We start from the raw sequence: 22633 nt of genomic DNA on the forward strand, positions 1-22633 counted from the left end.
AAAAAGAACAAAGTGGTGATGTTGCTCAAACCTTGAGTAAAAAAGCTAAGGGACATGCCCAAGTCCTAGGTTCAAGGCCCAGCATTGGCACCAAAAATAAAAATAAAGTTCTACAACGCATTTTAGGAAATCACTATACACAAAAGCTTGACCTGTTAGCTATCGGGAGCCCCTCCTCAGTGCACAATTTCTATTCTAGCCTAGTGTTTCTCAGAGCAAGTGTGGGCCTGGTCAGAATCCCAAGCACAGTCCTTTAAAAGTGCAGATTATTAGCACTTATCCGAAACCAGAATCTAAAGGAGTGACAAGGAATCTATATTATTATTATTATTATCTTTAAGTAGGTGTACAAAGGGACTTCAATTTAGCATGCCATTTTCTGAGTACAATGCATGTTGATTAATGTCACCCCCCCCCATCCTTTTCACCTGTCCCCCATCTCTTCCAGCCCCATCCATCCCCTCAAGTTACCTGGTTCCATTTTCACATATGTACATGGAGTATTATGACTGTATTTACCCACCTTTCCTCTCTCCATTTGAGAATATATATTCTTAGTAACCTCTCTTGGTGATCCTATTCATACCCAAGTCTGATCAGTACTATTATCTAGTTCTTAGAAAGCCTAGCAAGAACAGTATTGTGCTCTGATTCAGGCCCAAGCAAAATATTTCCTTCTCTTCATGATGAACTTCTGTGGAGCTACTCTCTCTGCCATCACACCTGAAATGTCTTCACATTAGCTGAAGAATAACTACCTCAGCCTGGCTTCAAAACACTTTAAAATGCACTTCGGTTTTCTAAACGTTCTACTCCACACCACCCCATATTCCCTAATGACATTAGAAGACATACAGGATGATCTTCCTTTCTTTGTCTTTTAGAGCCATATTCATTGTAATGTGAACAAAGAAAAATTACGTAAATTTCATAATGAATAGCAGGATTTAAAAGAAGACAAAGTGAAAAGTAAATGCATCTTTTTTTTAAATATTAAAGACTAGCACAGGCCATGCTCAGATAAAGTCCTAAGTGTGGGAAGCTTTATCCTGTAAGGTCCTAAAACAGGTACCCTCATTTTCAGCCTTGCTTCACTGTTCTTCAGCCTTGAGCACAGATGTTCTCTGCCTTTTATCCAAGCAGTAGCCATATCTGGCCCACCAGCTCCTCTTGCAGATATTTCTTGACTTGTTACCTATACTTTCATGCCCAGTGCCTGTCTCTTGCCAGAAGCACTCCAGGGTTCTTCCAGCATTTCTAACACACTCCCTTTCTGAACTCTTTTAACCTACTTACTGTACTGCTCATTTGGAACATAATTGCTACCTAGCGGCTCTATATATCGACTTAGCATCCTTCCCCTAGTGAAACACAAGTCCCTTGAGAATAACCAGTGGCCTCTTTTTATCTCTGGATTAGCGACAATACTAAGCATCCTGGTTAGACCTGAGCACCAAACATGGACTCCGTGAATACACAGGAGTTAAGGACGCAACAGAATGACCTGTGCCACCATGACAGAAGCAGCTGCTTCATGCTCCCCACTAAAGGCCAAATGTCTCAGCCACACCTGAAAAAGGGTGCACCTCTTGATTCTTTGCCAGGTATGGAGCACAGAAAATTCTACCCAAAGATAGGGTTCTGAAGATGTACACAATGATGGACTGGAAAAGATGGTCTTACTCAGCCCCCTGGCAACATGTCTCTGCAAAGGCCATCCTCTCTGCTGATGAATCCCCATGTGGAGTCTGGAGAAACCAGAGAGGCCTAGCAGCCTCTAATGAAAACCAGTTCTATCACTTGATTTTATCCTATGACGTTGGGCTTCTGCCTCAGGTTTGTTTGTTTTGTTTTTCATCTGTCCAATACCTCTCATACCTAATTCACACTTGCTATAAGGCAAAAGAGATAATGATTTTGAAAGCACTTTAAGTTATCATGCCCAATAAAAATGTCAGAGTCACAGTACATCAAACAGATTGAAGTGCCAGATGGGCTGTTCCCCCCTAGGCAAACCAGGCAAGAGGAGGCGAAGACCCAGTTCCCAACCCACCTTTGCTTCCTATGGGACCTTGGGTACCCATTTGGCTTCTTTGGAACTCAATGTCCTGGTACATAAAACTTGCCTGTGCACCTGATGATCTGGTCCAGGGTCAAATCCACACGAAGGTGACAGCTTTAGAAGAAAACCACCAGGCAAGGAGTTTCCACTGCTCCCTTTCTTAGAAGTGCTGATCAGGGGGTAGTACCCTGATGTATTGCAATGGGTTTGAGGTGAACCTAAGTTCACTGTCAACAGAGGACACTCAGACACACTCTTTCCAACTGACTCCTGTTCTACAGATTAAAACAACAACAACAAACATCTGTTCACTCTCTTTGCTGTCTGCTCACTATCTATTCTCCCTATCTACACACTCCTGCCAAAGCTTCCCCCTACCCATCTCCTTGCCGCCACCATCCATATTTTCTTTCCCTTCCTGTTGTTCCCAAAACAATGTCAAAACCACAGGTGTTTAGTGTTGATGATGAGCTCTGACGCTACTTATTCCTCCCCCTCCCCCATGGAGCACTGCTTATAAGAGTACAAGAAGCAAAAGTCCAGATGTATGGAAGGAATGGGGAGCAAGTGGAACTGGTGTGGGGAGGCCATGTAGGAAATGCATTGGGGTGGCACTGACTTCCATAAAGGTTTGCTTGCTTTCCAAAGTAAAAGCCACGAGTCTCTGAATCGCTGAGGACAGTACTGGCATGGCTTACTGGAGCTCCCCTGTAAAGCCGGTAACCATGGTAGCAGGCAGGCTACATCAGAGCCATGAGCATTAAAAGAGCACGCTTTTTCCTATTTTCCCCTAAACCCCATATCCTTGAAAAATGCACATAAGGATATATGCCCAAAGAATTCACCTGAAATCTCTGACCCCTTGGGGTTTCATGAAGTCCTCTGCTTTTTGTTTGTTTGTTTGTTAGTTTTCAGGAAGTGAATCCTTTACAATTCTCTGAGAGGAGGCTCAGATATCTGTGTACAGATGAAAGAATCGTGAAAATATTCATTCAGAGCAACACCTGCACTGAACAGAAGCATGTAATCTGAAACACAGAAATTCATTTCCTAATTTAGCACCTGCCCTTCTAGAGAAGAAGAAGAAGAAGAAGAAGAAGAAGAAGAAGAAGAAGAAGAAGAAGAAGAAGAAGAAGAAGAAGAAGAAGAAGAAGAAGAAGAAGAAGAAGAAGAAGAAGAAGAAGAAGAAGAAGAAGAAGAAGAAGGAGAAGAAGAAGAAGAAGAGGAAGAGGAAGAGAGGAGGAGGAGGAGGAAGAGAAGAAGAAGGAGGAGGAGGAGAAGGAGGAGGAGAAGAAGCAGTAGAAGCGCTTCTCCTCTCTGCTTGCCCAAGTGCCAAGGTTGAATGTATTTGGCTTATAGTACATTGAGAAGGCCTATTTATTTCCAAGTTCCTAATAACTGACAACGTAGTCAATTAACAATTAACTCAATCTCTGACATAAATAGTATTTCATTCCACAATATGTTGAACATCAAAACAGGGTAACAATGTAACCTTCAGATTCAAAGCACTGCCTTTGATTATCGCAAGCTGTACGGTTTTTAAACGACTACATTCTGAATGCATGGGCAATGAATTGGACAAAACAAGCGAGAGGACGTTTCTGGGACCCTGGAGAAGAACGTATTTCTTCTCGTCGTGGTTCAGAAGAGATAACCAGCATTTAGTGGAATAGAAACAAGCAAGCTTCCTCTCTCTCAGAGAGAAAAAATAAAGCAACTCCTCACTTGGCTGCACAGGACAAAGCCAGGACGTGCAAGAAAGCATCAGTCTAAGCTCCACGTGCCTCGCCCTCTCGGAGGACAGAAGGACCCATCCCCATACATCACTCCTGGAAAGCCAGCCCACCAAGCGTCGCCAGCAAAGGGCACCAGGTCCTCCGCCAACCTGGGCACCAGACACCAGGCTCTTACAGATGAGGAGATCGCTGTCACAGGAGGGCACAGAGGGGCTGGAGAGCTGTACCCCTCTTTCTTTCCAAGTCTATCTCTGCACACACACACACACACTCTCTCTCTCTCTCTCTCCATCTATGAAGTGAAATCTGCCTCTCCAAGGAAACTGACATGTAAATGCACAAACACACATCCCGGTCGCCACTTAAGTCCCTAAGCCCCAGGACCCAGTGCCAAGGGGAATCGAGTCTTTTTTCCTGAGACCACCCCCCCCCCCCCGCGCCCAAGGCGGAGGGGCCCAGACTCACCCAGTCCTCGAAGTGCCGGCTCCCATTCTGCAGCAGCTCCTCGAACTGGATGGTGCAGTTGGCCACGAAGTCGTCGTAGCCGATGGGGGCATCGTGAAAGACAGCCAGCTCGATCTTGCGCCCGTTGCACACATCCGTGACGAACTCGTCGTGCCAGGCCGGGCTGTTGGTCTTCTGCTTGGTGGCCGTCTGGCCGATGCGCGAGTCGTCCACGTTGAGGGCGATGTAGGGGTCCAGAAGGAAAGTCTGCGGCCGGGGTCCCACCGCATGGCGCAACGACCAGGCTGTGGGCTTCAAGCTCACGGCCTCGCAGATTTTGATCTTAAGAAGGCCATTGAACACTACCATGGTCGGGGCGGGGAGCGCGGAGCGGAGGGCCGGGATCACTCCGTCCGCCCCGAGGGCAGCGATGAAGCCCCGACGGCGGGCTCGCGAGCTGTCTGGGGACTCCTGGGTCCTCCCCCCCGCTCTCGCCCCACCCCACTCACTCCCTACACCTTGTGGCGTGGAGCCGTGGCGCCGGCGATTCTCCGCGAGTGCATGTATTTCCTAACGCGGCTGCTAACGGAAAACAGGGAGGGGGGGAGAGCCGGGAGACGTCCGTGTTTGGAGCAAGTCTCTCCCCCCCTACCACCGGCCGCACCTCCAGAAGAGGAGGCGAGCTGTGGGCTCGGCTGCCGGCCGCGGGGGGCTGCCGGGCCACCTCGCTGGCTACTCCGGGTCGGCGCCCTGCGCTCTACCTACCTTTCCGAAACATAATCCCGGGGAAATTTCGACTCCGGGAGGGGGGAAGGGAGAGGGCAGGGGGAGGGGGGACGGGGCGGGGACGAAGAGCTGGGGGGGCGCAGATTTCCACCCGCGATCCTCTTCGCCCACCCAGCGCCTGTCTCCGGCCGCGCGGGGCGGGCGGGGGCTGGACGGAGGGATGTGCAGTCAGTCTATCCGGAGGGATGCATCTCCAGAGGAAACAGTCTCCCCTCCCCCGGAGGCAATTAAAAAAAATGATTTAAAAAAATTAAAAATCCACAAACCACCCCGCCAAGCCCAGCCGCCGCCTCCTGGGCGAAGCAGCGCCGCGCCGTAGCCGGTGATCGCCAGGCGCCAGGAGCCCGGAATCTCACATCCGCGCGGGCTCCGGAGTCGAGGTGGCCGCCGCTCGGGCTCGGGGCGCAGGCCGGCACCGGGCGGTGCGCAGCGCGGCGGCGGCGGCGGGGCCCGGACTGCGACTCGGCGCGGCCCCACCTCCGGGGCGCCGGCGCCCGCCCGCCGCGCTCCCCGCGTCCCCGCGTCCCGGCTCTCGGCTGCTGCCTTCTCGCCGCGCTCCCGCCGGCTCTCTCCGCGGTCTCCTCTCCCCTCCGTCGGTGTGAGAGCGAATCTCCCTCCCTCTAATGCAGGAAATGCGCAAAAGACGTCAGTGTGAGTGTGTGTGTGTGTGTGTGTGTGTGTGTGTGTGTGTGTGTGTGTGTGCACGCGCGCGCGCTCCCGCGCCTGTGTTTAGGGAAATAGAAAGTTTTGCCGGTTGGGGGAGCAATACGGGAAAAGTGAGCGGTGGAGAACACAACCGAGAGAAAGCCCAGCAGCCTGCCCGGGTCGTGGCGGCCCGGCGAGGACACCGGGCGGTGACCCAACGGCAGGACCCCGGGAAGTTGGAGGCGCCGGGGCGCGGGGGGCGCGTGCGCGGGGCCGCGGGGGCTCGGGTCTTCTCGGGAGACCGGCGGGCCGCGCGCTTCTCCCGGACACTTGGGCCAACACGATCTCCTACAGCGAGGGGCGGGGGAGTGGGTAGAGCACGGGTGGCGGGGGGCTGCGTCGCTCCCTCCCCGAGGCCCACCCTGCGGAGGACTGGGGGCGGCGCGGGGACGGGCTGGATGGGGGGCGTGCCCAGCCCGAGCGGGCTGCGGGGCGCTGGCGGGGCGCCTGGGCCCGGGACCCGCGGCCCCGCCGCGGCGGGGGAGGGGGAGTCGGCCGCAGGGAGGGTCGATCCCAGCTGGCGAGAGTTTTCGAACGCATTCTTCTCGCTTCCCTTGCTCGGGAGTTGTGGGTCCTGTCTCTCCCTTTGGGGGCGATGGGGGGGATCTGTCTGGACTTTGTATGCTTGGAGAACTAGTTGACAAGTGAAAGCCTCGTAGAACCCCAGCCCTGCCCGGCTGGGTCTGTGTTTTTCGCGAAGTGACTCTTCTTCCTATTTAGGCCGAACCTCCTCCGTGCGTCCCCTCGGCGCGCTGACAGCGGGCGTCCGGACTGCGGGAAGACGGGGTGCGTCCGAGGGGCGGTGGTGGCGAGGGTTTGTGTCCGAGCCAGTTTCCTCCGTAACCTTTAAACTCTCCCTGCAAGCCGACTGGTCACGTGAGAGGAACGCTGGGCCGCTGGGGAAGAATTTCCTCCGCGGGGAGCCAGGACGGGGTAGGAGGGTGAGGTTCGGCCGCGGGCGGGCCGGGGAACGGGGAACCTGGGAGGGCGGGGCCCTGCGCGCCCAGGCGGTGGGCGCGGCCCAGCTAAGGACTGTGCACCTCCGAGGGGTCGACTGGGCTGGGGCGGGGGTGGGGTGGGGGGCGCGGCAGGGGTCTGGGTAAGAGGAAAAAGAAAAACCTCCTCCCTCGAGGGATGCCAAGTCAAAGCTCAGAGTTTGCGGGGATCCTGGTAAGCTGAGTGTGGAACTGGCGGATCTGATTAGTGTAAACAGAAATTTGTTAGACCCACAGTACCCCCGATCGCTTCCCCCCCCCCCCCCGTTGGAAAAAGGTTATCATTTCCTGTCGCTTGAAGGCGAGGTAGGAGGCGGTACTCCAGCAGCAACGGGATAGCAAGGGTGGCAGGCACACTGGTCCCCAACATGATCAAAGGCGTCCCAAGAACATCAAAGACGACCCTCTGACATCCCAGGAGAGCATGTCCAGGCGTCACTTCCGGAGCTCTCCACCTGCAGTTCTCTGAGCTGGCTCTGTTCTGGCTTTAAGTCTTGGAGACCATTGAGATCCAAAAGTCAGAGTTGTAGCAGTGTACGTTACATGGCCACTCCCATTAAAAGTGTGATATTGTATCCGTCCAGCAAAACACAGGCAGGAATGTCTCAATGCTGTTTAATGTTTATTTCTATGAACACTGGAATTCTTTTCCTTCTTGCTTCTCAATTCCACTATTCTATTCGTATTTAACTTCAACTCCCCTTCAAGGGTCATATAAGGAAGGAGGTAGAGCATAGGGCCTGGTCATTGGAAGATGTATTTGTGAGGAGCAGGGCACAGCTCTAGGTGGAGATATCTTTCTCACGAACAAAATTTAAAGACTGCCAAAAAGTTATTAATATAGTATTTTCACAAATGGAGGGACAAAAGGTGAACAAATGCAGCGGTGGTACTCACTAGACACTGTTGAAAATGAACTGTACAACTTGTATGTGGGGATGGGAGGGAAAAACTGGATGAGAGGAAGGGAGGGGCTGACATTGTCCAAAAGGAAAGGTACTCATTACCTGACTTCTATAACTGTAACCCCTCTGTACATCACCTTTATAGTAAAAATAAATATATTTTAATACAAATTGGTAAAATAAAAATGTAAAACTTAAGAGTGAATAAAATACCCAAATTTCAGATAATTTTGAATGCTGTCCCAAACTTGTATTTCTTACTCAGTATAATGGCACCTATTACATTTGATAAGCTAACAGAATTCTTCATTTCCCTCACCCAGCCCTGATCCTATTAGTAAGTCTAGAAGGTCAAGATTTCATGAAGGTATTGACTAGTTGCTGTTTCAGACTGTCTTTCTATCTGAAATACTCACAACTGAAAAACATTGACCTAAACCCCTCCTCTGTAAAGTAATATGCAAGAAGAATAGAATATCTAGTAGGAAGTTGGTTTAGACTTAAGGATACAACTTGATCTTTTTGCATATCCTATTCCCACTTTCTGCTCCAATCAAGACTCCAAATATATTAAGAATGGTCTCATACCATCTAAGTGACTATATTAAAACAACCTACAAATTTTTCATACTATTGCCTTGCATCCTGGATAAAGTTATAGGAAAGCAGCATCTGCTTGTTAAGAGATAGTCACTCCATGTGGGCATTCAGACTCCAATTCTCTGGGATGAGAAATACTAGTCTTCCTTCTTTCAGAGTAGGAATGCAAAATGGCATGGCTAGACAAAAATGACTGCTTTGTGTTAGGTAATGTTTACGTAAAAAGTAGATGTTAGTACTCTGCATGCAAACACTCCTGGTTTCCTGCCCTTATCGCAGACTTAGTTCCAAATAAATCTCCCCTTTCCCCATTCTGAAACTTGGCCATATGAAAATAAGTCCTCTCCAGGGGGAAGCATTTGAGAAGGGAACACTTTTAGGGGAGAACTTTTAAATCTGTCTGACCAGGAGGTGGGTCTAAAATAATCCTCTAGCTGGGTACCAGTAGCTCACAACTATAATCTTAGCTACTCAGGAGGCTGGGATCTAATGACCAAGACTTAAAGCCAACCTAGCAGAAAATCCAGGAGATTCTTATCTCCAACTAACCAACCAAAAGCTGGAAGTGGAACTGTGGAACTGTAACTTAAGTGTTAGAGCACCAGCCTTGAGCAAAAAAGCCTAAGCAAGATCAATCCCTAGCCAGGTGCAGGTGGCTCACACGTGTAATCCTAGCTACTCAGGAAGCTGAGATCTGAAGATCGCCTTTCAAATAGCCAGGCAGATAAGTCCATGAGACTCATCTCCAATTAACCACTGGAAAACCAGAAGTGGTGCTGTGGTTCCAGTGGTAGAGCCCTCGCCTTGAGCTGAAGATCTCAGAGACAGTAACCAGGCTCAGAGTTCAAACTCTACAACAGACAAAAAAAATCAAGTCTTCTTGCACATGTACATGCAAAAATAAATAAATTTGGGGGCTGGGAAGGTGGTTCAGTGGTAGAGCGCTTGCCTTGCATGCCTGAGGCCCTGAGTTCGATTCCTCAGCACCACATAAGCAAAAAGAAAAAAGCCGGAAGTGGCGCTGCGGCTCAAGTGGTAGAGCGCTAGCCTTGAGCTGAAGAGCTGAGGAACAGCACCCAAGCCCAGAGTTCAGGCCCCACGACCGGACCCCCCCCCCCCCCAAAAAAAAAGCCAGAAGTGGCGTTGTAGCTCAAGTGGTAGAGTGCTAACCTTGAGCTGAAGAGCTGAGGGACAGCTCCCAGGCCCAGAGTTCAGGCCCACGACCTGACCCCAAAATAAATAAATAAATAAATAAATTTTTTCCCGTGCTTGATTTCATGTGAAAATCAAAACCAACCCTAATACTGGGAGGCGGGCTTAGAATGTAAAATACCAATCAATAATTACTGCCTGTTGCATCCTTCTCCTGACTTCCACATACAACACCAAAGGGCAGGAAAATAGTTGTACAAATTGAGCAAAATGCCTTTGGATTTCAGCAGTGGCCTAGTTATTTCATAACCTTTGACAAGGAGAGGGGGAGGAGAGGAGAAAAGAGGGGAGAGGAGGAGAGAGAAAAAATACAGTGGAAGAATTCAATAAAGATTATCAAGATGAGACTCTTCTTTTAAAATTATGGCTCATGGAAAAAGGACTAATAGAGCAGTAAGCAGGCCCTGGGAAGTGTAATCAGTGTTGCAATAGTTCTGGGAATGGGAGTAGTATCCCCTGCCTGGGGGAATTTAGGAAGGCATCATCCATAAGGTTCTTGGAACTGGAATTCCTCCAGCAAGAAAAAAGAGAGGGAAGGGCTTTGGAGGCAAAAGGAACAGACTCAGCACACAGGTAGGAAAAGCTAAGGCTGGCTGAGGTGGGTCAGGAACCTCCTAGTAACAGGAGATGAGGAAACCCAATGGAATAAGGCCTCACTAGGCCTGCAGATGGCTTTGAACTGTTGGCTGGAAAGACACTGAACATTCCAGGGGGTGACCAGCAAAACCTGGAGTTCATACTTTAAGAAAACAGTTTGTGGCAGATGAAGAATTTTCTGTAACTTTTCCCCAGCAGACTTACCTCAAGCCAGGATGTGTGTGTGTGGGGGGGGGGGGGGGGGGGGCAGGGGAGGTATCCAAGTCTGAAGACGATTTACAGATTTACATTGTGATGAAGGATGAAGCAGTTTGTAGATGTTGTTTAAATCAACTACAGGTGGCAGGAAGTGGAGAGTGAGGACCTTAGACTAGATGTTAATATTCATGTCTCCATTGCTGTTTATAGAATGCTAAAGGGCTTCTGGAAAGGTCTGCCTGATCAGGGCCTATCATCATTCCTCATAGGCTCTGTTGAACAGGATTCAACCACTTGGCCCAGGGTATAGACTGTGCAGCAGTTCCATGATATGGAAACCTTCCAGAGCTCTGCCAGCCCTGCCCCGGTGCCCACAGATTCCCATTTCTGTTGCTGGCTCTTTCTGGCCATCACTGCACTGAACTCTGCTGGAGTGACACACTTCTGAGGAAACAGAGGGAACAGAAAATGTGCTAGAGAGATGGAGGATGAACTGATGCCCTCTTTCCTCAGTTCCCTGAACTGAGAGCCCCACTCTCTCAGGTACCATATGGAAACAACATATATATCTTCTTTGACTAGGATGATACACCATGTCTTTAAAAACCTTGGGATTTTTAAATACCTGTATCAATTTAATGGACTTTCCTAAGTATTTGCTATGTATGAGATTCTGGAGCAAATGGTCTGAGAAGGACAAATTGATAATAGATAATTCCTACTCCCGCCAAGGAGGTAGGTAGATCAGTTCGTTCTGTTGTTTATTAGCTGAGATTTGCCCTTCATTAGTCAGGATCGGCCTAGGACGTGCGGCTGTATTAAGCAATCTCCCAATCCCAAGATCTTGAACTAGCAAAGGGTTCTTCTCACAGTGATACATGGGTTAGGGTGCTCTGCTCCACATCATTATCACTCTCGCTCCTGCATCTAAGCCAACACGAAAGTCACCCTTCAGAACATAGCTGGTGACAGGCAAAGAGCAAAAGGATATCAGGAGGGTCTTACACAGGCAACAATAGTTCTCCCAGAAATGCTGACTTTTCTGCTCACGAGCTGTTAACTAGCAGTCACAGGATTCCTCTTTCCCAGCTACAGGGAGCCAGACTTTCTAGCTCTGCCCAGGGAAGGCCTTGGAGTATTTGGTCAGTAGTCCTGGATACTGCATAGACAATCTCCAATAACTGGCACAGGATGGTAAGTCAAAATAGCCCACAGCAAATGGCAGATAAGTGACTCCATGAGGACGTGCTGTATTGAGTAGTTCAGTGGGAACAATGGTCACAGTAAGAGTGAATGAGCCTGGTTTAGTCCTGGACTACCATACCTAAGACAGAGGTGATGTGAAATCCTGCCTAGTTATGAGAACTAGCAGTTTCTCTGTGCTCCTCCTGTCCCCCGTCCTTCTTAGGGCCAACTATAGGAGCTCCAACTTCGGAACTAAGGAGGCCTCTGGAAACAACAAACATGAGGAGACTTCTTTTTGTTTTTTTTAAATTGTGAAAATACTGTATAGAGGGGTTACAATTACATGGGCAAGATAATGAGTACATTTCTTATCAAGCATCGTTGCCTCCTCCTTTGTTTCCCCTTCTATCTCCCCCCCTCTCCCCCTCCCCGCCCCCCGCCAAAGTTGTAAAGTTCATTTTCAACATAACGACTAGTACATCTCATTGTTGCAATGGGTCCACCTGTATCCATATTTAAACGATTTGTTTGTTCCCTTCCCCTACACACATTATACTAACATCAAATACAGTGAAAGCAGGGGTTATACCGTGGGGGAGGGACATACAAAGCAACAAAGAAATCATCTTATAAATATGTTCGAAACAATTGCATGAAAGAAAAAAACATTTGAATACTTATCTTGGGGTTCATTTCACCTAACATCAACTTATCTGACCTTTTCTGCTTGATGAGGAGACTTCTTATATACTCTGCAGTATTTGAGCAATCACTGTGGCTTTATTCCTGTGTGTGTGTGTGTGTGTGTGTGTGTGTGTGTGTGTGTGTGTGTGTGTGTGTGTGTGTGCGCACGCACGCGCCGGTCCTCAGGCTTGAACTCAGGATACAGCACCATCCCTGAGTCTTTTTGTTTTGTTTTGCTTTGTTTTGTTTTTCTCAACTCTAGCACTCTACCACTTGAGCCACAAAATGCCACTTCTGGCATTTGGGTGACTAATTAGAGTTTAGAGTCTCACAGACTTTCCTGCATGGTCTGGATTTGAACCAGGTTCCTCAACTCTCAGTCTCCTAAGCAGCTAGGGTTACAGGGTTGAGCCACTGGTGTCCCACTTCATTTATAGTCCTTATTGTTGGCACACTTCTCTATTAAATGAAGAATCTGCACAGAAGTCAACTGATTTGCAAAAAAAAAAAACCAACCCATAACAATAACACACTAATTTGAGATTCAGACTCATCTTCAACAACCTTGTTAAACTTTTCTACATGGTAGGTTGTACCCAAACCAGTACAGTATCATATCATGTTGATTATATCAATTGTATTTTTTTATCAATTGTATTTTAATTCCTTGGAAACAGAATTCCTGAAAATCCAAGGTCTAGGTTTGTTTTTATTTACTGGTTACGGGGTATATGAGCCTTATCCCAGCCTAATATGATATCTTATAATAATAACAATAGGTAATGTATTATGATGATACATTAATTCTCAGGAAGACAATGATATTGGTAGAATTCTTAAGTTGTTTTGTGATAAGAATCTTTAAGATGAGATTTTTTCCTTAGCTTTTATATTTTTCCATCTTCTAACACAGCTGAATGAATTGATGAATTCTTAGCAGATGTTTTGGAGTAACTCTTTTTGTTTTTATGGTGGTATGAGAGCTTTAACTCAGGGCTTGGCTGCTGTCCTTTAGCTTTTTTTCTCAAGACTGGTGTTCTACTGCTTGAGCCTCACCTACACTTCAAGCCTTTGGGTGGTTAATTGGAGATAATAGTCTTGCAGACTTTTCTGCCTAGTCTGGCTTTGAACCACTATGTAATATATATATATATATATATATATATATATATATATATATATATATACATATATATGTGTGTAATATATATATAATATATATGTAATGTATATACACCTCCTGAGTAGCTATGATTACAGGCATGAGCCACTGATGATGTTTATGTTATAGCTGTTTCTGCCCTGTGTGTTTTGTGGTTGTTGATTGTTTTTTGGTTTTGGTACTAGGGATTGAACCCATTATGTTGCACTAGCTAGGCAATCGCTTTGCTAGTGAGCTTCATTCCAGCCCCACTATGGGTATCTTATAAACAAGCAGAATAATTGAATTGTTCAGACTGGGCCCTACATCTAAGCGCAGTCTGGGAATCCACTTGGCTAATCCATTTCTTCTTTTAATTTACCTGCTAGGGTCAACAGGAGCTCAAGGGCAGGGAATATTGCTGTCTGTTGCTGATGAGAATTATTTAGGCCTAAATAAAAATGTATTGCCTGAACTGGTCAAATCTGCAGGCTGTAACAAATCTTGAGGTTTGATGGAGCCTGCTAGATCCTTGGTCCTTTCCTCCTTAAGGCCTCATTGATGCCCCCCTCCATAGTGGGCACAATTCTCTCAGCTATAAGCTATAGCCCTCTTGCTCGAATTCTGTCTTCCTCCTCACTTTGCCTCCAAGTTCTTCCCAATTCCTACTGGACTCCGGATGGAGGGAGGTGGGGAGGGATTATGTCTCTTCTCTGGGAGATTTTTGGAGACTGTAACTCATCTTGGTGCTTCTAAGTACAGTTGAACAGCTCTAATGGTAGATTAGAGCTTGGTGGTGTTTGGGTGACAAGAGTCTTTAAAACAAAAGAAGGTTATTTTTTTAAAGAGCATTGTGATGTATAGTTAAAATAAGAGGAGTGTCACAAATGGCCCTCTTGTGGGTTCTCTCTAGCTTGCCCAAATGAGCATCTGGGGTCCTTAGATCTTGGTCCCAGCCCCAGGTTAACAGCCACACGGGCAGCTGGGCCATACCTATAGCGCGCAGCCGAGACGGCTGCGCGGGCCAACAGCGCCCTCTGCCGGTCACGGGCGTCCAAGCGGGTCTCTGCGGGGCCTCTGATCTGCTTGGGCTGGGTGCGGGTGGGGAAAGGACCCCTTTCTTGCCTGGTTGTATGTATGTAGCTCCTGCCCTCGCTCCGTGGTCAGGGCTACACTTCCCTCGGGTCCAGACCCGCGCGGGAACAGAGAGGCGAAGACAGCCTTGGGTTTAAAGAGAGATCCAGTGCATCTGTCGTGTGGAGTCAAATGGCAGGGCGCTCATCTCTCCAGGAGGGTTTTGGCCCAGAACCAGGGGAAGGAAAAGCAACCATGAAGGAATAGGAGTGCCAGGGGGCCGCCGTCCCAGGAGACTTCTGGTGCTGCCCCCCCCCCCACGCAGAAAAATGCAGCAGGCCCTTGGGGAAGAGGGACACGTGCCAGACACAGAAAGGCCATCTGCTCAAGCATGACCAAGGGACTGGAGTACAGCACGGTGAGCAATGGACTCATTTGTCCAGGCTTATTCCAGCTGAGTGACTTACCCACCCTATGGGTGCTTCATTTCCTCTTCGGTGGAGCTAATAGACTGTTTTGAGGATTTCTCAACTTTGGTTGAACTTTAACTTCTGCTGAAGTGTCCTGAGCACAGCGTAGGGACAATAGGAAAACTTGGCAAGCTAACAGCAGGACCAGGGGACATGGGGCCTGCAGTGAAGGGACATTAGAAGTGGAGGGACAAAGGCAGTCAGCAAGCACGTCTGTGCGAACACCCTGCCAGAGTTCTCTTCTCTTCTCTCTTCTCCTCTCCTCTGTTCTCATCTCCCCTCTCCCTTCTGTTTTCTTCCCTATCCTTCTCTCTTTCTTTTAACTAGGCCTCTCAGAATGAAGCACTCTTTTCTTAGCACTGTATTAGAACAACAGACTATCAAATTGCCAGGTAAATCCAAACCAAGTTCCAGGAAAGTGGAGATGAAGAAGTTGCAGACTAGAAGCTCAAGAAACCAAAACTTGATGGTAAACAAAAACTAAAAGCCTCCAGCAGACCACAGAGACCAAGCAGGACTGCACTTTCCTTGAGGCTATATGTCTTCTCTTGAAGCTGAAGTGAAAGTAGTAGAAATGGCCAGAGCGCATGTGCTGGAGGAATCATGCCCCCTCCCACCCCCAGGATGGGAAGTATGGGTGATGGAGGAAGTCAAGGCTACTGAGAGTGCTCATGTGCAGAAGCCATGAACTGGGTGTCCACTGGACTTTTCACCATCAAATTCAACCTGATCACCACTTAGGAAGGAAAAAGCTGCTAGATCCCCATCAGAGATCCCTGAACCAGGTTCCTCCAGCTCAGGCTTCCCCCTGCATTTGGTGCCATCCCCCAGCCCTGCCTGTCAAGGACTGCTCTGTTAGTCACCTTCCTCTTCTTCAGCCTCCTCCCCTCCATCAGTTCATCCCCATCGTGAGTCTGCTTTATTTTTTTAAGAGAAAATAAAAACTAAATGTTTGTTCTTTGAAGAGTTTAACATAACTAATTGACATCTAGAGGCAGAGGGCAAGGAAAAAGGGGGCATATGCAAATGATCAATATCACAAGGGAAAGGGATTACATCACTGCAGATACCAGAGACTTCAAAAATAATGATATGAAAATAACATAAATAAGTTAACCCTTCTGCACCTCACATTTTTCTCCTACCCACTCAATATTCTTTCTTCCTCTCTCAGCAACTTAAGCTATCTTTATTTTCACTACCTCTGTTTTCTGACGGTTGACCCCTTCCTCAGCCCACTCCATTGGGCCCGCTCACTGATGCCTCTTCTTTCCACTAGCTAAGACTTTTCTGTGACCTTTACCTTATTCACCCAATCTTTTCTACAGATGTGGTTTCTTCCTCCTTGAAAATGCTCTCTCCCCTCGTTTCCATGATATCTGAGCCCACTGTGTTTTCTCCCTACCTCCCTTTCCCCTGCCCATCTTGTAAAAAAACAAAACCACATCATCATTTTTGTGGTTATGCTGCTGGATGCAGAGACAATGTGCAGAGTTGTCTCCATGAAATGTCGAGGGAGTTTCCATAAGGTGCTGAGAATTTGAAGGAGAGAGAACCCCTTAGCCTCAAAAGCAAAGGAAGGCCCTACAGAGGAAAGGTGGAGAATGGACAGGTATAGAAGTTGAGGGAAAAGGAACAAGCATCCCAGATAAAAGAACTCAACTGAAATGAAGAGTTAACCCAATGATGATTAAGCATTTCTTTGGGGTCAACACTGTGCTAGACACACAAAAAATAGAGGAAAGTAGGGAGGGGAAGATGTGAGGCTCTCATTAAAATGTTAGTTAACATTCCCATGAGAGGATTGTATAGCGACCGGAGACACCTTGGTAGAAGCCAAGGTGATAAAAAGGAAGGAGAGATGCGTGTGGGCTTCCTGAAGGTGGCAGGGCTTGTGGGCAACACCAATCTGTATGAAATAGGATAGAATCACATAGACTTCCACTTAGACCACCCTACCCCAAATACATAAAAAGCTTAACCAAAGTAGATATTTATTTCTTGATTATCCAGCAGTATTGGAGAGGTGAAGAGGTCAGGGTGGCTCTATCCATCCAAGGATTCTATCATAATCCTGAGAATGATCACCAATAAGTGATCCAGAAAAATGAAAAAAAATTGCTAAGAATCATACCTAAGACATGTGTCTGGGCTGGCTCCCTCAAACCCATTGGCTAGGACTGAGTCACACAGCCGCATGTAATAGCAAGGGAGGCTGCGTAGTCTGGGAGAACAGAAGAGATGGTTTAGGGTGGATTGAGAGCCGTGGCTCACACGAGAGCCCCTTGCTGGAGACCAAGATGACCCCTCCGTGTAAATTCAAGCCCCTCCTCCCCATGTAGCTGTGATTGAGTTTTCCAGCAATTTAGCTCAGTGGGAACCCAATTTTGTGTAGCTCCTTCATAGCATTATAAAGCTGTAATTATGTATCTCTGTCTCACAAAGATGAAACTCAAATGGAAAGGACATTGAGCTTCAAGTGTCTTGATGGGCAACGGAAAGTCCCGGCCAGGTGTCTAGGATCCATGTCCTTGTTGGACAAGGCCTCGTGAACCTGTCCTTTGGCACAGGAGTCATATGCATGCTGCTCTGTTAGTTCAAGTTCCCTGCCTCCATCCCTTCCTTCCTCCATCCTTGACATGAGGAGAACCAGTGTGTTACCAATGAGAGCCAGTCCTTGCAGGCACCATGCTTAGCATGTCCTTGTAGTACTATAATTGTTAGTATGACCTCTTCCACTGAGACTTGACAGTCTCCATCCTAGGCCCTCAGCATGTATTTCTAGCCCCCTGCTGCATCAGCAGACCCTCCACCCAGACCTGAACTCCACCTTGCCCTTCACAAAGAAAAGAGAACTCTCTTCCATTCCTGCCTTTCACTGGGATCAGTCAGCATTCCCAGACCTAAACTCCTCCCTGCCTATGCTCTAGCTTCAGTGACCAGCTGCTCAGAGTACCTCCCACCTCTTGTCCCATGACTGTATAAAGATGCCTCCAAACAAAGACAGGTGCCATTTCTCCCTCTCCAGTGAGGGAGGAGTTGGCCTTGCCAGTTCCACTGGCAATAAACTCCTTTTGCTCCATGTGACTGTGTCCCTGTGATCTTCTGGGCTGGGTACTTTCACTTCAATAATAAGAACTAATTGTAGTCAGTGTTTCTCTCCCTCTGCAGTTTGTTAGCATGTTCAGCAGCCAAGTGGGCAGGGCATGCAAGAGGGCACAGTGGGAGGAGCATCTTACAATGATTGCCATACAAGTTCTGGTGGCCCAGGATTTCAAACTCAGAGCCTCATGTTTGCTAGGAAGGCGCTCTATCACTTGAATTGTGCTTCCTCAGTTCTGTTTATTTTCATTATTTTTCTAACAGGGTCTCCCTTTGTTCCTTGGCTTGTGGCCTCATCATTCTGATCTCTACCTCAGTCTTTACATTGTTCTCTCCTGTGTCTGCAGCACGCACTCTCTGCTTTACCGTTAGAAAGGTACTTGTAAGATCTACTTACCTCCACAGCCCAAGACAATTTCTTCATCTCAAAATCTTTGAATTAACTCTGTTAGGTCCGACCAGGAAAAATTGTTCTTCTCTTGGTTCTTTCCCTGTGCATCCTAGAAGTCCCTGCCCAGCACCTAGAGCTCAGGCAGTTGGGGGCGGCGGGAGGGTCCCACTCTGAGGTTAGTTCCCCATCCTTTGCCATCAACTCAGAAATCGCTGTGGCCACACCCCTTCCTCTCTCCCCTCCTGCCATAAACTCTCTTGCTCTGCACACCTCCATCTTGTGCCCACAGCAGTTTGCCTCCCCCTCCCCCTCTCTCTGTCTCTGTCTCTATCTCTGTCTCTCTCAATAAAGCCTCATCCGCCTGAGCCACGTGGGAATTTCCTTGCAAATGCTATCTGAAAAACCCCTTTGTCCAAATAAAAGTAGCTTTCACACTTCCAAGGATTAGATTCTAGAGATTAAGGTATGGCCATATTTGCAGGGGTATGGGTCCAAATTGTTTAAGGTAGAACTGGGGATGAAACGGTGCCAGTTTAACGTGACTGTCTAGAGTCATGTGAACTCCTTGGCTCCTCTGGGGCCTGTGGTCACTGGAAAGGCAAAGGCAGGAGCAGGAAATGACAGTTGCCCTACTGAGGGCCAGGTCACCAAGTACAGGTGTGAGCCGAAAGTTAAGTTGAAAAACAGACACTTCTGTGAACCTTTTCTATTCTACTTTCCTTGTCCCCTACCTCTGACCTGTATCCTAGAAAATAGATGCCTGTTTGAGCTGGGCCACTGGTTCTTGGGGGTTGTATAACTAAAGAATAACTAAATAACCTCCCTTTTCCCCTCAGTCCTCCTAAGGAATTTATATTCATCAGAACCTAACTTTTAGGAGCAAAAGGATATAAGATTTTAAGTCCCCAGTTTTCTGATCATTTTCACAGTTTGGGGGAAAAATACTTGCATCTCATTGCCTTTTGCAGGAAAGTATCCATTTTTCAAATCAAGCAACCACACACTTGTTCCTCCAGTTAATAAGCTTGGTTCGGAAGAGGCAGGTGGAGAGCTGTCTCTGGGAACACGTTTGGAAATACACATCAAGGCTGGTCTCTTCTTCCCTAGTTGGTTTGCTCTAATAAGCTTTGAAGTTTAGCAGCCTCCTCTCATCACCCCCCACTTGGAGCAGAAGGTATTTACCTGGAGCGTAACTAATACTGTGACAGTCCTCTCAGAACATGGATGGGAGCCAAGTTCCAAATCCCCCACCTGACCAGTTACCAGCTGTGTGTTTTAGAGAGGATTACTTAATGGCACTGAGTCTCAATGTCCTCATCCTACAATGTCCTCATCTTGCCACTTACTCACAGGTGCTGGTCTTAAACTATGGGAGGCTTGTGAAAGCACACTGAAAATTCTAGGAGCCATGCAGACATAAATAACATCTTTGTGAAATCCTCACCCCACCAAGATGATAGCTGTTACTTCATTGTTCAGCATCCACCGTGGACAGAGGTCCTGAAGTCTACTTGCTTGTAGGTTGCTGTAGAGAGACTCTTATCTCCAATTAACTACCCAAAAGCACCAAGTGGTAAAGCGGCAACCATGAGCAGAAAATCCAAATAAGAATACAAAACCCTGAGTTCAAGCCCAGATACCACCACAAAAGAGAAAAGAAAATAATTCCTGAAACTGGGCAGCGGTACATACTTATAAACCCAGCTATTCTGGAAGCAGAGTATCTTGGTTCAAGGTCAGCCAAGATAAAGGTAGCACAAAGACAATATTGCAAAATAAAACTGAAAACAAAAGGATTAGGGGAGTGTCTCAAGTAGCTCTAGTCCCTGTCTAGCAGGTTTGAGGCCATGAGTTCAAACTACAGAAAAGAAAGGAGAGGGCTGGGAAGGTGGCTCAGTGGTAGAGTGCTTGCCTTGCATGCATGAGGCCCTGGGTTCGATTCCTCAGTACCACTTAAGCAGAAAATTTTGGAAGTGGCACTGTGGTGGTAGCCGTCAGCTGAAGAGTTGAGGGACAGTGCCCAGGCTGAGTCCAGGCCCCACACTGACAAAAAAATGAAAGAAAGGAGAAAGGAGAACAGAGGAGGAGAGGAGAGGGAAGAGGTAAGGAGAGGAGAAAAGGAAAAGAAAAAAATGTACAACAGGACATGAATTTTTTGAATGGCTACTTTATGCAGACTTGTACACAGTTTTCTGTTATTCCTAGCAATGACCACTGAGTACAGGAAAGACAGGACTAGGTCATTTTGTATACTATTCCTCCTCCAAGGTCCAGAGATTTACTCTAGCTGATACCATCCATTTCTCCCGAGAAGTTGATCATTTTGTAAACCATTCATCTGGTCTTTGTTGGTCAAATTAAGTTCAGTTCAACTATTTCTCTCATTGCTTTTCCTTCCTGTTGATGAAATTGTTCCAAGGCAAGGCATAGATAGATCTGATGCTCTGCTTTTATTAGATTTTGGCTCCAAATGGAACCATTCAACAACATCTATAAAGATGAGGAGAGAAATATTTTAAAAAGAAAAGAAAACAAGTTTAACTGGTGCCAAGAAATTTGATAGAGATTCAGTTACCAGTATAGCTCACACATGGAGACCATACATGGTGTCTGTTAGAGAAGTCAGGTGGTGATTCAAGAAATGACCATGAGCTCTGGAAGTCCCATATGTCACAAAACACTGCTAACGTCAGGCACTAGAGGCTCACGCCTGTAATCCTAGCTACTCAGGAGGCTGAAATCTGAGGATCAGGGTTTGAAGCCAGCAGGGCAGGAAAAGTCTGTGAGACTCTTACCTTTAATCAACCACTAAAAACCAGGAAGTAGAGTTGTGGGTCACAGAGATAGAATGCTAGCCTTCAGCAAAAGAAGCTCAGGGACAGTGTTCAGGCCCTCAATTCCAACCCCAGGACTGGAAAAAACAAAACAAAACAACAACAACAAAAACAACCAAACCAAAACAACAACAACAACAAATAACCCACCATGGCTGATTCATAGCCCTTGATGATATTTTCAAGTGCAATTAGCCACTTTCCAGACTACTCTGAGTTATATATGCACAAAAGCCATAGTAAAGTAAGCTGAAGCAGAGCTGGAGGTGTGGCTCAAATGAGAAAGTACAAGTTAAGTAAGTATAGTTCCTCAGTTCAAGCCCCATACAGACAGACAGATACACACACACACACACACACACACACACACACACACACACACACACACCTCAGAATAATGGATGATTATTGCACAGCGTAGATACCAAGCCTATTTAGGAAACAATCCAAAAAGCTTAATACATAGGACAAATAGTATTTTCAGGGCCAGGACGTTCAAGCAGAGATAGAGTCCAAGCCAATGCTGGTTGGATGTAGAAAAAGTAATCATCTAAGAGTAAAATGAACAGCTTTCCTGTTTTATGTGTTAAGGTATATGTAAAATTACAAAATTTATAGTATTAAGACAATTTGAATTATAAATATTTACCCTCTAATACTACATAATTTAATGTGAAACCAGCATAAAATATTTCATAACTTTCCAAACTAAAGACAATTTGTTCTAATCCATGGTTCAGAAAATGTGGTTTTATTTGAACACCAGATCACATTCCAAATCTTCTTGTAATTTTCCTTCAAGAATCAGTGGGTTTCTTGATCTGGTATAACTTTTATTTCTGTCATGATGTATGTCAATGCTAGGGATTGAACTTAGGGCCTTGCAATCTCAGGCTACTTGCTTACGGCTGGAAATCCTCCACATGAACCACATCATTTTGGCTTTCTGCTGGTTAATTCAAGACAAAGTTTCTTGGACTTTTTTTTTGTGTGTGGGGGGGGGGCGGCTGGCTTTAAATTATCATCCTCAAAATTTCAGCCTCCTGAGCAGCTAGGATAAAAGGTGTGAGCCACTGGTGCTCAACTGAGGCTATTGATTTTATTATACCTCTGAGTTTATCTTCTATAGACACTGGTACTGACTCTAATTTAACCACTTTGCCAAAAGAACTAAGAAATATTTAAAATAGTTATGGAATTAAAGACACTTGGGGGTAATTTGTTCACAGAATAGATAGTACATGTGGCTTTAGTTGAGGTATTCTATATAGGTAGAGGCTTTGTTTGTTTTCATTCTTGAGATTTTTGATAGATTTTCTTTTTTTGGGGGGGGGGTGGCAATCATGGGGTTTGAACTCGGCCTGGGCACTGTCCCTCAGCTCTTCAGCTCAAGGCAAGCACTCTACCACTTGAACCACAGAGCTACTTCTGGTTTTCTGGTGGTTTATTGGAGATAAGAGTCTCATGGACTTTTTCTGCCCAGGCTGGCTTTGAACTGCAATCCTCAGA

The 22633-nt window shown here is 46.9% G+C and overlaps 1 protein-coding gene across 1 annotated transcript in view; it reads right to left on the reverse strand.

Moving 5' to 3' along the window:
- The window catches only part of Prkce (protein kinase C epsilon), a 506608-nt gene extending 501182 nt beyond the window's left edge, over positions 1-5426 (reverse strand). Inside the window, exon 1 of the mRNA XM_042675470.1 lies at positions 4267-5426. Within this exon, the coding sequence (XP_042531404.1) occupies positions 4267-4614 (348 nt within the window). The 5' untranslated portion in view covers positions 4615-5426. The remainder of the gene's footprint in view (positions 1-4266) is intronic.
- Positions 5427-22633: the final 17207 nt, after the last annotated feature.

Source organism: Dipodomys spectabilis, unplaced genomic scaffold, assembly GCF_019054845.1.
Source record: "Dipodomys spectabilis isolate Male_0828 unplaced genomic scaffold, ASM1905484v1 ptg000026l, whole genome shotgun sequence".
NCBI lineage: Eukaryota > Metazoa > Chordata > Mammalia > Rodentia > Heteromyidae > Dipodomys > Dipodomys spectabilis.